Source organism: Quercus robur, chromosome 6, assembly GCF_932294415.1.
Source record: "Quercus robur chromosome 6, dhQueRobu3.1, whole genome shotgun sequence".
NCBI lineage: Eukaryota > Viridiplantae > Streptophyta > Magnoliopsida > Fagales > Fagaceae > Quercus > Quercus robur.
The window spans coordinates 19,311,703-19,327,118 of NC_065539.1; the positions used below are offsets into that span (position 1 = coordinate 19,311,703).

General features: G+C 35.8%; 1 protein-coding gene across 3 annotated transcripts; it reads right to left on the reverse strand.

The window, feature by feature from the left end:
- Nucleotides 1-192: 192 nt before the first annotated feature.
- LOC126733131 (D-2-hydroxyglutarate dehydrogenase, mitochondrial) lies at nt 193-10,959 on the reverse strand. 3 transcript variants are annotated; one of them, XM_050436318.1, is made up of 16 exons: nt 10,765-10,958; nt 10,426-10,661; nt 9,776-9,877; nt 9,595-9,642; nt 8,563-8,633; nt 8,208-8,326; nt 7,801-7,896; nt 7,588-7,697; nt 6,800-6,880; nt 5,335-5,435; nt 4,639-4,747; nt 2,406-2,511; nt 1,954-2,039; nt 1,744-1,869; nt 1,523-1,624; nt 193-489 (listed from the first exon to the last, which is right to left on the reverse strand). In XM_050436318.1, exons 1-15 carry the CDS (start codon nt 10,886-10,888, stop codon nt 1,529-1,531), a joined length of 1,611 nt encoding a protein of 536 aa, XP_050292275.1. In that variant the 5' UTR covers nt 10,889-10,958; the 3' UTR covers nt 193-489; nt 1,523-1,528. The 3 variants fall into 3 exon arrangements, 2 of the variants coding, with proteins under 2 accessions (XP_050292275.1, XP_050292276.1); XM_050436319.1 differs by lacking the exon at nt 10,765-10,958 and having other exon boundaries at nt 10,461-10,657; XR_007659635.1 differs by lacking the exons at nt 193-489; nt 1,523-1,624; nt 1,744-1,869 and adding an exon at nt 2,168-2,321 and having other exon boundaries at nt 10,765-10,959.
- Nucleotides 10,960-15,416: the final 4,457 nt, after the last annotated feature.

A 15,416-nucleotide genomic window follows, 5' to 3' on the forward strand; every position in this document is an offset into this window, starting at 1 on the left:
CACCACTTTCTTCTCCGCCACAATCGCACATGTCGAGGTTGTGACAAATTTCTGTGTAAAGCACTGTGCCAACAACCGACCGGTCTATATGAACTCAGAAAATAGCTTATAGAGGCATTATCAAATCGAAGAGAAAATTTAAAGTGACTGAAGCCTCAGTCAAAAGATTAAAGTGAACCTGAACATAGTGGATTCATAGGAACATGCTTTTATTTCATTTAATCTTCAGTACTGTTTAGGTACTCATCAACTACACAACTCATTGCCACGGCATGGAGATTACTATCTTCAAGTGCCATACAATTACTAGTGCTTTCTATTTAATAGAACTTGCTCCTTCTCCAATCAGATGCCAGATAGTATTGAACATCTCTAACTTCATAGTTTAATAGAATTGCATCCTACTGAGCTGTAGCTCAGTTATGTCCACTTGCTACAACTTGAGACAAAACCATCATGCTTGCTACCTCAGGGAATGTTGAATTTCAGCTTTGGACCGCATTAGAAAAACATGAAATGACATCAGGTAAAAATAACACAAAATAAGACATAATTCTCTAAAGTATTACATTTGAAAGGCCTGAACAATATTATTTGGTGCTTTCAGTTTAAACTGGTTATATAATATGAGTCATATGCATCTTGCATATTATCAATTGATTTGCCACATGGTGTTTTAAAATCCAGATTGTTAAAAGAACTGAAAAAGCGAGAATCAAGATTAATGTCCCATTGAAGTTCTAACATCATAAATAATAATAAAAATACTAATTAAAGAACACACCAGTCTTTCATTGAAAAAATGAAGGGAAAATGTTTTAAAAAGAAGTGTTGCAAGTCCCGTATTGAAAGAATGAAAGAAGACGTAATGATTCTCCTTGTTATAAGGGTAGGATTGCTTAGCCAAAAAAAAGGTAAGGTTTTAACAAGAAGCGTTACAAATCCTATGTTGGAAAAATAGAGGAAGATGTTATGTTTCTTCCTCTATAAATAGCACACTCATTCAAGTATCTTAAGTATTGAACACATGGACTAACTTTTACTTGGCTTAGTATTCTTAAGTTTGATGAATAGCTTAGTCCATCTATTTTTAGTATAATAATAACAATAATGTATGTGAATATTTGATCTCTTTTCCTCAATTGCTGGTTCAGTTGCTAGTTGCTGAGACAGGCCCAAAAACAAGAGAAGGATATCTTTTTTCTTAAAAATTGGAGAAACTTTCAGTGTAAAAATGAACAAAATGATTCCCTCTCCCTGTGTACACATATAATTTGCTTTTTGGGTTGAATGGACTTCATAACAGGTGAAATTTTTTATTCGGAGAATTTTGCAAATTTCTTTTTAATGTCTATAGTTATCATTGAAAGAAAGAAGAAATGGCCCGTCATTCCATATTTCAGCTGCCTTAGTTCACAAAAACTTCAAAAGCAAATTTGCAAGCCCTTTTCAGGAGTAAAACTTCAAACGCAAGTGTGAAAGTTCAGAATGAGAAAAAAAATAAAAAATAAAATAAACAAACCTTATCTCAGATGTAAGAAACAATTGAGTATGGAAGAACTTTATATGGGTTCAGTATCCCATTGGGGTCCATCAACTTCTTAATTGAAGCCATTAGTTGCACCTATACAAACAGATTCTTATTTTAGACATCAGTATAAGAAAACTTGGCATTCTAAATCTAGAAATTAAAAGAAGAACAAGAAGCACATCTTAGATGTCTAGCTATTCACAAATTCTCACGGTTTCATGTGACTTGCTGTAGAAAATCTTATTAGCCTTCATCAGTCCCAAGCCATGCTCTGCACTAATACTTCCCCGCTGCTTAGATGTCCATTCATAGACAAAGGGTTCAATTTGTGCTAAAATCTGCAATTCATTGAAGATATCAATACAAAGCCATGTTTTACAGAATAAATACACAGCTTTTTAGGGTATGCTGAAGGAAATCACCGCATCATCATACTGTGGAGTTGAAATATTAAAATGCAAATTTCCATCTCCAAGGTGGCCATATCCAATTACTTTAGCTGAATTACCTGATATTAAAATAATAATTCAAAAAGTGGATTTATATACCAACCCAGTCATAGTCTGTGACATGCAAGATCATGATACTATTAGCATAAACAATTTTTCAAGTTCAAAGAAATAGTACTGTTTTCACAGGAATATCTTGCAACAAATTTGAAACTGCACACTCTTAACAAGTTAAGGGCACATGAAACTGATGTTTCCGCTGTTCAAATTATTCTTTTGAAATTTACTGTTTCTGCAAGGACACCCTTCAGTTTCACATCCACACCTATCCTACCCAACCACTAAAGAGAATACATCTGATCACCAAAGCGAGAAAGAAAACAATATTTCAAAATGCATGTAGCCATTACAAAAAGTTGTCTTACCAAGTATTGTTCGCATTTCCTCTACAAGATTGTACATCGTTTCAACAGGTAATGACAAGTCATATTTGTAAACAGCTCCTGCTTTCATGAGTGCCTCTGGTACACCCTATGGTGGGGAAGAAAATCCACTGAAGAACTTATAATGATTTACAAAGACATTTAGGTTATAAATAATTCCAAAATACTTGACAGAGATAATCACAAGTTAAGATGAATAAATTTGAAGAAATGGCAACTGTAAGTGGCCGTTGAGGATCAGCAAATGGTTAGTTTTTGTTACACAATAAAGGTCGGAATCAAAAGGGAGAAGCATCCAAGAGAAGCAAAAGGCAGAACCAATTGCGAGATAGATATGAGAAAATCCACAAAAATAATTTGCTTATGATCAGCAAAGACCACTTAATCACCATAATAATAATAAGTAATATCATTTAAGTTAAAGGAACTTTAAAGATGCGCACGACAGAAAAAAAGCACAGGTTTCCATCATAAAACAAGGGGTGGGGTGAGATGATCATTGATATAGAAAATATGATCCAGACAAATAGTAATAAGAAAGGAGTTGTAAAGCTGAAGAACCGGACTTCTCTTAGTATTGGTCCACAACAATAGGTGAAATAACTAACAGTGGAATTTATAGAAGTAATTCATTACCATATGAAGACTAGGTGTTCTTTCCTGAATAAAAAGGAAATGACGAAACTACACTATTAGTTCCTGAAATTTACCTTGTGAGTGCAATTGGTCTCTTAAGTTTTAAGTGAGTACTATTGGTCCATTAAGTTTTAATAATTAGCATTGTTAGTCCGTTTATTAACTGCCGTTAATATTATTATCTATGTGTCTATCGAAATAGTGACATGACATTTTTTTAATTGATGTGGCACTATGCCACATCAATGATAAAAAAAAAAAAAATTAACAGATCATATTTTAGATAAAAAATTCATAACGATTTCCTTAAAAAACTCATTAAAAAAAAAAAAACAAAAACAAAAAATAGATCAGTGGCAAGCAAGTCCTACAGGTCAGTCTATTTGTGTCCTCCCAGGTCTTTCCATCAATGTCCAAGCCTCCATCTCACTGCCAGAGCCTCCAAGCTTCTTGACCCTTAAAATCCTTATGAAGCTGTTCAGCCACATTCCAAACATACATATTGCCTTCATTTCCATCCACCATGGCAAGTCTTCCATAACAACTCAACTATCCATATCCAGAGATTCTCCACCAACCCAAGTACCAAATTACTCAAACATCTCCATCCCATAAATAAGTGGAAAGCATAGAAAGGAATTGCAAATGTAACAAAGTAAAAATCGTCAAATTATAATTTATGTTTCTCAAACCATACAAGGTTTAAGACATTATCCTTTTTTATTTAAAAAAATCCTTCCAACCTCACTAGGTTGATAATTATTATTATTTATAAAAAGGCTAATAGCTGGTTCATCTGAATGAAATCCAATAATCATGGATTCTAAAAGCAAATTCTCATCAATGCCTCTAGCAAGCAAAGCATATCTTTACACAACACTCTGGCCAAACCAAATATCATTTGCTGTAGTAGATTAAAATGCAATATCAAGAACAGGACGATGATAGCCAGTTTAGATACAGGCTAGGATGTGGTGGATACTTTGGCAGTGAGGTGGAGGTTTTGACAAGTCGAGACCAGTGAGGACGTGGGTGGATAGTCATCAATGGTGAGCAAGTCTTGAATGTGATGCCGACAAAGAGACTTTGGGAGGAGATGGACGGTCACTTGAATGATTTGGTGTTTTAAGTGATTTTAAAGATTCTAATGAATTCTTTAATCTTAATAATCTGACCTGTTTTCTAAATATAAATAAATATGACTTGTTAATTTATTATTTTAATCTTTCAATATGACATCATGCCACATCAAATGTATCGAGTTTATTAAAATTGAATTTTGTAATATTTTAATTTTAAAAATTCCATATAAATTTAAAATATGTCAAGTCACTATTCCGCTAGCCACATAGGCAATAAAACTCAAGGCAATTAACAAAAGGACTAACAATACTCATTATTAAAACTTGAGAGACCAATAGCACTCACTTAGAACTTAAAGGACTAATTGTGCTCACATGGTAAACTTCAGGGACCAATAGTGTAGTTTCGCTAAAAGAAATACATACTAACATTATTTAAGTCTGAATATAAAGTAGTCCATGTATAATGAAATTCAATGAACTGAAAAAATGGTAACCTCACGAATACGCCAAAATGATGAAGCTTGGTTAATGTCTTGTGCAATAACACCATCAGAAATCAAACCATCTTCCATTGATCGAAGTAGGAAAGCTTCAAGCTTTTCTCTGGATATGTATAAATAAAACTGTAGGGTCTTAGAAATTCAAACATGCCATTGATTCAGAAGGCATTTAAGAAAACATTATATTTCTAAAAATATAGCTACAAAAAACACTAGACATTACAAAGCGAGGATGCTATTGTTGTCCATAAAACAGAAAACTGAAGAACATGTTAGTTTGAGAATCTGTAGTTGATTTAAGCATGCAGTAAAGGTTCATGGTGGAGAATTCCAGGAAGGAATCCAATCTAGTTTTATGTGAGGTGACTTTTCAGGAAAATTAGAAAAATATAGAATCACTTTCCATTTTCTCCTAGGGTGCAGTTAGACGCTATATGTCACACAACCTTTCCATGAGTTCTATCTAAAAACTGAAGAGTCACAACCAAAATGAGAAAAGCAATTACACAATGTCTAGATGTTATGGATTGGTTTGTGAACCTTCGAAAATTTTCATTTTACAGTTTTGTTTGTACTAGTCAATTGATAGGGGTCCAGTAGGAACTAAATTTCAATACTAAAAAATATTTTTCACAAGAATATAATCATTCTCATTCAAGAAGATAAACAATCAAACTTAAAGGAGCTTACTTGTCATAAGATTCATCACTGCCTGTTGTCTCAATCAGAACATAGAAGTTGTGCATTGCGGGAGGTAATGGATTCCTTACACCTTCTAAATGATTCAGAGCCTGTTACATAAAATACAATGAGTATGCTTCAAAAATATAACAATGATAAAGTAAAAATGCCATGCCATTCACTTTCTCTTCAAATGTATAAGTGGTTCTTCAGAAAAAAGTTCTTAAAATTTTAGGAATAAGAATAATTTAGATCACTTTCCAACTGAAAACAATGAAGATGTAATCTGTAATTTCTAACAATTATCCTCATAGTAAACTCCTACAAAAAACGAAGAGCAATTTTGTTAACTACAAGAAAAATAAACAAGAAAACACAATCCCACTAAAAAACTAACATAAGATATGGTTGCCCATGAAAATTGAAAAATGAAAACTTTTTTTATAAACACTGAAAATTTTGTTAAAAGAAAAAAGGGAAAGCCCAAGTACTCGTGAAGTACAAATTACAAAGATAAAAAAACCACAAACAAGAACAACTGAAATCCCATATGATCTTTAGCCAATCAAACAAAGATCTATGAAAGATGAACTTCAAATGAAGCAGGGATTCAATCCCTTCAAAAGACCTAGAATTATGTTCATTCTGAATACACCACACAAGACATAGAGGAATAGCGTTCCACATATTGGTGATTTGATGGCCCTTGAAGCCACCTCTCCAACAAAATAGAAGGTCTTTTACTGAATAAGCCATGACCAAAGAGACACAACATAGAGAAGAAAAATAAAAAACAAGACCAAAGGTCCCTTGCTATAGCTCAATGAAGAAAAATGCGGTAATGTTCTCCCCATCCCTTTAGCACATACAACACCAATCAACCATGTTGATCTTTCACTTATGAAAGTTATCCATATTAAGAATTATACCATGGGCAGCTGTCCACACAATAACAACAAAAACCAAGCCTTAGTCCCAAAATTTCAGGGGTAGCTGTCCACACACACAAAAAATAAAAAGCAACCTTCCCAGGAAGTTTTAGACTTCCAAATTTCTCGCCAAGGAATATCCAACATAGGGTCACCTCAAAAAGCTCCATAGAAGGATTTTACATCAAATTTGTGGTTATTGGATAAAGTCCAATACATCCTATCCAAGCCCCTCCTGGAAATATGAGAAGTATAAAGAGTATCAAAGAAATTTTCAGTAGTTTCAAGCTTCCAATCATTCTAGGCCTGAGAGAAAGTAGGAAACCAGTGGATTGCATCATTGTCTATGCATATACCCAGAAACAGTAGCTTGTTAAGGACCGCAGAAAACTGTGAACTTCCTTTTTATGGACACATCACATAGATAGTATACCTCCAACTTTCATAAAAATGTAAATTGAGATTCACCATTAAAATTACATAGGTAGAAACGAGAGGCAAACTTAAAAAATTCTCATCAATTACACAATCATCAGAATGCTTACCAGATTCAGTGACTCATTATCTAAAAATTCAAATGCAGATAAAATCTCCCCAAGTCTTCTCTTCGCTTCAAATAGAAGTTTCTGACAAACATTAAGACAAAAGGTGGGAGACAGCATAATTCATTCATTTTTCTTGCTTAGAGTCAAGAACAATTAAGGGTGCATAAAGGTGTAAAAAAAGGTTAAAATCTATATTTGTAGCTAAATATCGGCCATTCTAGAAAACACAACAGAAGTCGATATGGCTATTAAACACGGGAAATTTATAATGGTATAAATTTCAGGAAACCAAACTATTATAGCTAGACATTAAGTGACAATTAAGTCAATAAGGTTTGAACTAGAGCATCAAGTTCTGGTATACAGGATATGATGAGACATAAAACTCCAATTTTTTGATTTAGCACATGTCACAAAGGAAGATTTTCTTTTTTTCTTTCTGAGGGAGGTGGGGGTGAAGAGAATTTTGTTGTTTCAGAATTAAACTATCATGATCTTTCTGGCTTACCCTTACTAATAACTTATTGTTCTATTTGAAGATTACTTTTCATTGTTCTTAGGATTCTTTTTTTTTTCTCCAGATTATTATTGGTCACTGTTTCTTTTCAGTATAATCTGCTGAAAAAGAAAAGAGAATGAGACTGTAAATTGTAATACTTTCTGTAATGTATTTTGGCATCTGACTGATAGAAATATATTGTTGATTTTGATTGCTTAGGGCATCAAACTTATGGATAAAATATTACATGTAAGCAGAAGAAAATTAAAGGTAAAAAAACTAGTCATACCTGGCAGCTGGAATAGTCTTTACATGCAAGAAAAGCTAGATTCACCGAAGATAGCTTTGGAGGAGTGAGAATGGAAACCTTAGTTACAATTCCTAAGGATCCTTCACTTCCTGGATTGATGATGGTGAAAGTTAATTCACTTGCATTATACACTTAAAATTACAGTTGTTTACTGTAAAATATAATACAGTTTATAAACTGTTTGATACATACCTATAAACAAATGCTTTAAATCATACCCAGTATTATCTTTCCTGAGAGTCCCTAGCATGTCAAGCACATCGCCATTTGCTAAAACAGCCTCAATGCCTGTATTATTAGTGGAAAAAATGCTTCAAAATTAAGAAACTAGAGCAGCCAATTTTACCAAGTATCTGCAGTTAAAATTGCAAGATATTGTCAATAGCAGCACAAATACTTTGGATACTGAGATGGCTATGCTTTTCTGCTCATGGAAATGAGCTAGTATGTTTCAATTGCTAAATAGCCAAGTGCATATTAAATCAAACAAAAGATGAAGATTGAAACAGAACAGACAGTAGTCCGTTTTGTGCATTAGACTTTAACAAATACCAGATTTTTTTTTTTTTGAAAGGTTAATAGATACCAAATATCCTCACCTAGTACAGTTCCATGAAGAGATCCATAACGGACAAGACGTAAACCACCAGCATTAGTTGAAACATTTCCACCAATCTGGCAGCTTCCTTTTGCACCTAAGTCCAGTGGCATAATAAATCTGAATAGAAGCATAAATTACTAAAATAGGACAACAGAAAAAATGTCAAATTTCCATGTTGTATAATTTAAATGGACAAAGAGCCGTGACAGCCCACCAGTTCAACATTCCGACAAGAGTATACTTATGTGACATCTATTAACACTATACTTCTATGAAATTTGAACTGTCATTCTAATAAACATAACACATTACAGATCTTATGAGAAAATAAATGATGGTTAATGGAAAATTACCCCTGGTTGTCTAGGAAAGAAACCAAATTTTCCAAAATGCATCCTGCTTCACATACCAATACACCACTGACCTGAAAAAGGTGCAAGGAGAAAAATATAAAATAAACCCAAATTTGTGATGCTGAAACCATGCTTAGCCTCCGTTTGGATACCAATGAAAAATGAAAATTATTTCACTATTCAGCTTATAGTTGCTACTATTCATGGACCCCACTGCACTTTTTGGTACTATTAATGGGTCTCATTGTACTATTTCAGCTAACTTTTACCTTTATTTACAGTACTTTCAACAATAAGTTTTCAGTTTCAGCAAAATAAGCGATATCCAAACAAACACTTGATATTGGTTTGGGAACACTACATTACTCCAAAATGCATCTAAAGGTAAAATTTATTGGTGAGAGTCTTCAAGACAAGGATAGCAAGTTATCTCTCTCTCTCTCTCTACCAGCTCTTACACCCCTAACTTTAGGGTCTTCAAATTTCATTCAAGGCCAACAAGCTACAAAGAGAACTAGCACTAGTAAGACAAGAAGAACAACCATCAGAGAAGGAAGGTGTGAAAATGTTGTGCTATAACTCCAATGAAATGAACAATTGAGCAAGTTCAAAAACTGAAAGTGTTCACAGCAACAGTCCCAAAAGTAAAAGCAAGTACTACAAATGGAAGGAGAGAGTTCAAAACAAGGACAACATAATGATAAGAATCATAACTGCAAGGCATAGCGGGGGAGGTCATAAGCGTCTATACTCTAAAATCTATTTTAGACAGAATTGTAACCATAGTGTTAAAGACTGAATGCCTCATTGTTTTCAACTGTGTGTTGAATACTGTACAAGAGACTGCATTTATATAGTTAGAGTATGAGTGCTATACAAGAAATCGATGTGCAGTACAAGCGAATGTAATAAAAAATATTACAATGGGCCTAAAACCAAATAGGCTTATATTCTAACACAGAATACGAACACAAACATAATCAAAATGCATTAATTTGTTGCATACACTATGGAAAATGGTGCAATGTCTACCTTGTCAAAAGATATGACCTGTTTCATTGAACCAACATTGATAATGACCTGTAGAAGATATCATAGAACAGCAATTCAGATGTATGATAAATGAGAAACATGATGTTTGTGAACTGTTATTCATTGAATCCCACAGAAGAGAGAGTCAAAGAAAGCGAAAAAACGGAACAAATTACATTACTTCATCAAAGACGGGAACACTTCCGCCTACAAGGCCAGTATTTCCACCTTGAGGAACAACAGCTAAGCGTCTCGAATTACAGTATTTAAGAACCTCAGAGACCTGCATCACCAATGCAAATAGTCAATAATAATAATAAGATTAAGGTGAAAATGCAAAACTCGAACTCTAAGATTCACTAGAAATCATTTCAGTCTTCTAACTTTGCTTCCGTTAAATTTAGAAGACTGAAATAAACGAATGCAAAGTTAGAGGATTGGAATGAGAATATTCTCATGAAACATAGTGGGCAAGTTTTTCATTTTAGCCTAAAATTAAATTACAAACTGGACACTCTAACTTTACCCAAAATTCAATTCAATCCTTTAAATTCCAAGTTATTCATTTCAGTTCTTTAACTTCCATTTTTTTTTTTCAATCAAAGGAGTAGCCGTTAAGTGCCCCTCAAACAACATAGTTTTAATATTTTTGAATTCCCAAAACAACTTAATTTTTTAAGACACCTAACGGCACAATGTGACAGAATAAGACGGAATGACTACGTTGAATAAAAGTGAAAAAGGTTACAAGATTGAAATGAATAAAACAAAGTTAGAAGGTGAAATTTGAAATTGAGCACAATATTAATTAATAAAAGAAATATAAAGGACCTCTTGAGTGGTTCTAGGTTGTAGCAAAAGCTTACTGGAGCCCTTATATTTTCGCATCCAATCAGTGTTTGCAAAGAGAAGCGTGTCTTCATCTTCAATCACATTTTTATCGCCTAATATACCTTTGAAATGGTTGATATCATCGGAATTCAACGTTGAAAACGATGGGTTTCTTTGAATCATCGCTGTAGCAAAGTGTCTGTAGTGGAGGATTCTGCTTGTCCATGATTCAAAACCTAAAAAAAATATATATAGCATAGCAGTTAGAGGGAATTGCTTTTAAATTTTTGTGAGCTAATTGTAATAGGTTATATATATATATATATATATATACAGTACCTGAGGAAGAGCGGGAAATTGTTGTGGAATGATCAGAAATTGGATTGGATCGAGGATGATCAAAGCGGGACTTGGATGAGTAACTGTTGAGGAGGAGACGACGTGTAGCTCTCCACTTCTGCATTCTACTTTTTTTTTGGTTTCCAAATGGTTGTTGCAATTTTTTCTGTCCGGAATGGGGATTCACTTGGAGGCAAGAGCAACTAACTATTTAGCAGTATTATCTCAAAAAAAAAAAAAAAAAAAAAACTATTTAGTGATACGGACACAATGACCATAATGCCCTTGGCGAGCAAACCTGTCCAAAAAATTGTCTATTTTCATCAGATGAACCTACTTTTTCCTATGTTGTGCACTTAGGGCATATTTGATAGACTGTAATAAGCACCGTAATGTAACAACTAACTATTTAGCAATATTATCTCAAAAAAAAAAAGCTATTTTGCAATATGGACACAATGACCATAATGCCCTTGGCGAGCAAATCTATCCAAAAACTTCTATCTATTTTCATCGTATGAACCTACTTTTTCTATGTTGTGCACTTAGGGCATGTTTGGTAGACTGTAATAAATACTGTAATGTAACAACTATTCCTATAGTTTAACTATTCAATAGTTTGGTTATGTTTTTATTATAGGAAATAGTCATTCCTTATGAATAGATATTCTTCAAAGAGAAATGATATGTCTACAATATTTCTACAACATTTTTACAACAAATCCTAAGTGAAAGGTTGTTATTGTTGGAGCAAAAAAGTAATCTTAGTGTTGGTTTCAAATTTGAACCAATAACAACTAACCACTTGTGATTTGTTGTAAAAATATTGTAAAAATGTTGTAGACGTAGCATCTCTCTTCTTCAAAATGAGGAATAACTATTCCTCTCTAAAAGAGTTGTAATAACTATTTCTTAGTAGATGTAATAATCTCTAACATTAATACATTTCCAAATAAATAAACTTTTTATATCCACCTAACAATTATGGAAATAAAAAATTATCAAAAAATAACTTATCTCTCTAAAATTTAAAATATATTATTTTCTAGGAAATATAATTGTATGAATGAAATATTTCCTAAAATAGATCATATGTTTTATTCTAATGTTACAACTCACAATCAAACTAATGAATAGGTTTAGTTATTCAATTACAACACATTTATTTACTATTCATGTTGTAATCCACATTCAGTGTACCAAACGTACTCTTATTTTTCAAAACACATAACATTACATTTTCATTAAAATACTATTTCCTTATTGAAGTTTTATTAGAAAAATGCTAAAATCATGAACTATTTTACAAAATATGTTACAAATTGATAATGTGATGGGTAGTTATTAGTAAGTAAAAAAAGATGTTAATGGTGAAGACAATTTGTCATATCAACCGTTTATAAAAATGTTGTAAAATAATTTGTAACTGTAGCATTACTATTTTTATTATTATCTCAAATCATGAAATCATATCTCTCTCTTCCTCATGGGGTGAAGTAGAAAATTATTAAAATATGCATTTGTAAAGTTGCGGTGTGGATTTAGACACACGGTTATTATAGAAAAAATGGATTTTTGCACAATTTTATATTAACTAATGTGGGAGGTTTTTTGGGTTGGTTGGGTAAAATGTGGGATTTTTTCTATTTTACATAAATTGATGTAAATGCTCTTACACGTTGTAGAGATTTACAATTTAAAAAAAAAAAAAAAAAAAAACCCCACATAATTGGATAAAGTTTAATTTGATTCCTTGCGTATTAATGGTAACAATTTAGTCCCTTAATTTTTAAAATTAAGTCATGTCATCTTAGGTTACCTCTTCAAAATTAATAGTTGAGTGATTTAATGATTTAATGATCTTATAGGATCATTCATCTAAATGAAAGCTTTGGAAGACTCGCAAATGATTACTCAATTGGAGAGCACTGGTGTGGTACCAACTTAGAATTTTCTAATACTCAAGTAAGAACTTAGTAAAACTCAATTTACAAAAAGCAAAAGAATCTTCTATGATTTTTCTCTCATATGTTGGAGTGGGTGCCGCCTGCTGTTTATATGGGGTCATTTCTAATCACAACTTCCTCTATATTCTCACGGTGTAATGAGTGTTATGACATTAATGGAAGGCGAGAATCTTATGATTTACGCCCATAATTGAAGATCGTGGATTGATAGAGCGAGAATCACACAACTAAACTCAAGAGACTACATCTTTTCTTGAATAGGAACCTTATTATTCCTCCCTTGTCCATGCTTAGTTGGACAAGGCAATATTGTATGATGAGGATAAAAAGGAGAGAGAGCCTCATACTGACGGTGTTATGCTGTCTTCAATAAATAGACGGAGCAATAGCTGACGGTTGGATTTGATGGCCTCCAAGACTGACGGTTTTATCAAGTGACGCCCAAAAAGCTGAAGGAGATGCGTTGAGGCAGACGGTCGAGTCATGAAGTCGACTTGCTTCCCATGTGATAAGTCAAGAGTTGACTTGTTTCCCACGCAAGAGAATATTCAAAGGGACTCCTATAAGGAAAGGATCCCGGAAATTACGCCCAAAAGGACTCCTATAAGGAAAAGACTTCTACTCCAAGGAAAAGAGGGATGACCCTCGCTACTATAAAAACTTTAGCACTCTCGTTACCCGAGGTACGCATAATTTTACCCTCTCTAGCACTCTAGAGCAGTGAGAATAGTTCTAACTTGACCTTCGGAGGGTATTTGGCCGGTACCACACCGGTACACTCCGCTAGGTTATTCCTTTTCGTTGTGCAGGTGCCGTTTGCGATCGAGTGAGGAGCGTGTGACTCATTGGTGGTATTGTTTTCGGTATCATCAGTTGGCGCCGTCTGTGGGGACGCTTTAGCACGTTCTCGCCTTCAAGACAAGAGAGTTACATGGTACTCACTCGCTCAATGGCGACCAACAACGACATTCAAGAAGAAGAAACTCCTACAACCGCGCTTGAAAGACAGGTGAGGACTCTCGCCGCCGCCGTGGAGCGCCTCACGAAGCAAAATCACGACCTAGAAGAGCAACTGAGACAGAAGGATGCAGCTCCCAACAACCAAGGAGCAGAGCAGGAAGGAACCAGCGCGGACAGGAGAAACCAGGAAGGACCCCAGGCCAGCAACGCCCCGAGCAAACCTGAACGACAGAACACGAGCATCCCCTCCCTCGCGGAAACCACTCCGCCCCTCGTTCTCGCGGAGATGCAAGCCATGAAGGAACAAATGGAGGTTATGATGAATGCTCTCAAGGGACGAGTATCGAGCGACCTTGACGACCTTGTCAACCGAACGGACTCGCCGTTCACCACTACCGTCAACGCCTACCCATTGCCAAGTAAGTTCCGCATGCCGCAGATAGACAGTTATGACGGGGTCAAGGATCCACTGGACCACCTGGAGACCTTCAAAACCCTAATGCACCTTCAAGGAGTAGCGGACGCCATCATGTGCAGGGCCTTCCCTACAACGCTAAAGGGCGCAGCAAGAATTTGGTTCAGTCGACTGGCCCCAAACTCCATCAGCACCTTCAAAGAACTCAGCGCTCAGTTTACCGCACACTTTATTGGAGGCCATCGGTACAAGAAGTCTACGGCTTGCTTGATGAGTATGAAGCAGCGAGAAGACGAAACTCTAAGAGCCTACATCTCCCGTTTTAATAAAGAGGCGCTCTCGATCGACGAAGCTGACGACAAGATACTTGTCGCGGCATTTACAAATGGGTTGAAGAAGGGCAAGTTTTTGTTTTCCATATACAAAAACGACCCAAAAACTAGGTCAGAAGTGCTTTATCGTGCCACAAAGTATATGAACGCTGAAGATGCACTCTTAGCTCGGGAAGAGAGGCCTAGAAAAAGAGAACGGCAGGAAGACGGTCGGCAGGACCAAAACCGAAAGAAGGCAAGAACCGCGGACCGAAGGGACGAAAGACGCCCTAAACCCCCGGGGGGAAGGTTCACAAGCTTCACTCCGCTGACAGCCCCGATAGATCAAGTCCTTATGCAGATCAAGGACGAGGAATCACTGACGTTCCCAGGAAAGCTGAAGAGTGACCCCAACAAACGTTCCCGAGATAAGTACTGCCGATTCCACCGCGACCACGGCCACGACACAGCAGATTGCTATGACCTCAAGCAGCAGATTGAAGCCCTTATTAGACAAGGAAAGCTGCAGAGATTCGTTAGCAAGGAGAGGGCGGATCCCCCCGCACAAGACCAGCACCCCCGACGGGACAATGAGCGACCAAGGCCCCCAATTGGGGATATAAGGATGATCGTAGGAGGGATGACCGCTGCCGGGTCATCCAAAAAGGCCCGTAAGACCTATCTCCGGATGATACAGAATGTTCAACTGACGGGAGCTGTGCCGAAGATAGCAAGAAGAGAAGGTCCCATAATCGGATTCTCAGAAGAAGACGCGCGACGCCTTCACCATCCACATGACGACGCACTCGTCGTCAGCTTGCGTGTAGGAGATTACAATATGCACCGGGTGCTCGTCGACAATGGCAGTTCAGCAGATATCTTATACTACACCGCGTTCCAGCAGATGAGGATCGACAGGGGGCGACTGATCCCAACAAATGCCCCGCTAGTCGGCTTCGGCGGGAGCCGAGTATTCCCATTAGGCGCGGTCACCTTATC

Bases quoted from the DNA above. Each gene is read 5' to 3' on its own strand.
- LOC126733131 (XM_050436318.1), bottom strand. From the start codon at position 10,888: ATGCAGAAGTGGAGAGCTACACGTCGTCTCCTCCTCAACAGTTACTCA. The intron at 2,040-2,405 runs GTAAGACAACTT...TTTTAATATCAG, and splicing joins GGAAATGCGAACAATACTTG to GTAATTCAGCTAAAGTAATT. The intron at 1,870-1,953 runs GTGATTTCCTTC...AATGAATTGCAG, and splicing joins CTCCACAGTATGATGATGCG to ATTTTAGCACAAATTGAACC.